At 65.1% G+C, this 2,101-nt stretch overlaps 1 protein-coding gene across 1 annotated transcript; it reads right to left on the bottom strand.

Annotated features, from left to right (window-relative positions):
* Nucleotides 1-912: 912 nt before the first annotated feature.
* On the bottom strand, nt 913-1,820 carry LOC103895428 (receptor-type tyrosine-protein phosphatase-like N). Its single transcript, XM_009275013.1, has 5 exons — nt 1,753-1,820; nt 1,443-1,496; nt 1,261-1,325; nt 1,085-1,158; nt 913-984 (listed from the first exon to the last, which is right to left on the bottom strand). Exons 1-5 carry the CDS (start codon nt 1,818-1,820, stop codon nt 913-915), a joined length of 333 nt encoding a protein of 110 aa, XP_009273288.1.
* Between the last annotated feature and the right edge of the window lie 281 nt (nt 1,821-2,101).

Genomic DNA, 2,101 nt, shown 5'->3' with positions numbered 1-2,101 from the left:
TTGCTGTAGATTAGGCTGCTGGGGGGTGCTGGCAGCAGGCAGCGAGGGGCAGCATGGCTGGGCTCAGCCAGTGGGGCTGGGCTCTGCCCCCCTCCTTGCTGCACCCCCCCTCCCTGACCCCCTTCTGCTGACAACCATCAATAAACCTGTTTGCAGTAGCTGCTGCCTGGGGGGTGTCTCTGGGCTGGGGGCTGCAGGGTCCCTCCCCATCCTTGCCTGCAGGTAGGGGGGCCCAGTCCCAGCTGCACTTGTCTGGTGGTTGTGGGGTGGTGGCTGTGCTCCTGCAGGAGCGGGGAGGGTGTGGGGGAGTCCTTATGTCCCCCCATATACTCACACAGTCAGAGGCCAGGCCTGGCTGCAGCTGCACAAATGCGACACGAGAACTTTATTCACATCAAGATACAAAATTATATTTCTCTAGAAATGTCTCTTCTGCTCGAGTGACGAGGCGGGGAGCACACGGAGGGGACCTGGGGCTGGGCCAGGCCCCCCTGCACCCAGTGCTGCCCCCAACTGTAGGGGACCCCTGCCCACTCCTGCCCCCCACATGGGCACAGGAAGGGAGCTGGCACAGGACCGCCAGGGTGGGGTGCAGGAGAGCTGCACCAGGGTGCTGGGGGGGCTCCACAGCCAACTCCCAGCAGCAGCACCTGGTCTCCTCCTCCACAGGGGATAGGGGACACTAGCCCAGTCCCCTCTACGGTGGCAGCGGGTGTGATGGGGTTCCATGCCCTGCACGCAGAGGGGCTGAGCCCTGTGTCCCTGGGGAGAGGGGCAGGGGGGGCTGGGGGGCAAAAACAGCCAGCAGCACAGACAGCGTTTTACAGGGAGAGCAGCCCCACGGGCAGGGCAAGGAGAGCACGCGAAGCCAGAGGGGCATGGGGGAACACGAGAGGGGAGGGCTCCTCGCCATCACTGCGGCAGCGCCTTCAGGATGGCATTCACTTCCTCGGCCACAGCTGTCAGCGCGAACTCAAACTGGTCCTGAGGGAGCAGAGGAAGGCGGCATGAGGGTCCCCATCAGCCCAGCCCCAGGGGCTGTGAGTGCTCAGGGAGGGAAGGGATCCCCAGTTTGGGGGGGTACCTTGGTCTGCACCATGCCAGGCCGCTGATCTCGGATGTGCTCCAGCGTAGCAGCTATGTCTATCTCCTTCACCCCTGGGGCAGAGGGGGAGAAGGGCGCTAGGAGGGGGTCCACGGGCAGAGCAGATGGCCCCGTACCCCCCGGACAGGGCAGAAGTGGTGCTGCTCTGCACCTACCTTTGGCCATTCGGTTCAGGACCATGTCAACGAGGATATATGTCCCGGTCCTGCCTGCACCGTCACTGCAAGACACAGACGCTTGGACCAGGGGGACAGGCTCCAGGGACTGGTCCTGGCCAGCAGGTCCCAGCCTTGCAGCCACCCCCTAGCCCGTACCCCACCTCCATCCCCGGCGGTACCTGCAGTGCACGATAATAGGGCAGGAGCGACCCCGGTAGCACTTGTTCACCTTCCTGCAAGGACAAGAGGGAGCAGGTCAGTGCCCTGCCATGCCGGGGACAAGGCTGCGATAGGTGCCCCTCGCTGTGCCGAGCCGGGGGTGGGGGCAGTGGGCACCCCGTGATGTGGCCCTGGGGGTCTGGCACATGGCTCCTCCTGCCTCCCCAGCGGTGCTGGGCATGGGATGGGGGACCATGGGTAGAAAGGGGCCAGGAGAGGAGCCCGGCTCCTCGGGTGCCCAGCCCGGGGAGGGGAGCAGTGGCAGGACACTCAAGGGAGCAGCTCTGGTCCGGTGGGGCACGAAGCTGGGGGCCAGGCGCCGGCGGGGCTCCCGGCATGCTCCATGCAGCAGGCACGGCTGCCAACGATCACTTTTGTGACTATGCAACTGGAGCCAGATTACTAGCTGCAAATCACAAAAATGACGCCGGCAGCTGCGAGAGAGAGACAGAGACAGACAGAGAGACAGAGAGAGCATGAGCAGGGCAGAGAGGAGGGCGACGTGCTCGGGGACCCCCTGCTGCCCTAAGCAGGGTCCTTGGCCCCACATGGCCTGGGGACAGTGACTGGCCAGCCCCTGGCAGGAACCCACCACCACCCAGGAACCCCGGGACCCCTG

Source organism: Aptenodytes forsteri, unplaced genomic scaffold (genome assembly GCF_000699145.1).
Source record: "Aptenodytes forsteri isolate BGI_AS27 unplaced genomic scaffold, ASM69914v1 Scaffold255, whole genome shotgun sequence".
Lineage (NCBI taxonomy): Eukaryota > Metazoa > Chordata > Aves > Sphenisciformes > Spheniscidae > Aptenodytes > Aptenodytes forsteri.
This window is presented reverse-complemented; position numbering and strand designations above follow the sequence as displayed.

Bases quoted from the DNA above. Each gene is read 5' to 3' on its own strand.
- LOC103895428 (XM_009275013.1), bottom strand. From the start codon at position 1,820: ATGCCGGGAGCCCCGCCGGCGCCTGGCCCCCAGCTTCGTGCCCCACCG. The intron at 1,497-1,752 runs GTGTCCTGCCAC...TTGTCCTTGCAG, and splicing joins GACCAGAGCTGCTCCCTTGA to GAAGGTGAACAAGTGCTACC. The intron at 1,326-1,442 runs GTACCGCCGGGG...TGTGTCTTGCAG, and splicing joins CCTATTATCGTGCACTGCAG to TGACGGTGCAGGCAGGACCG.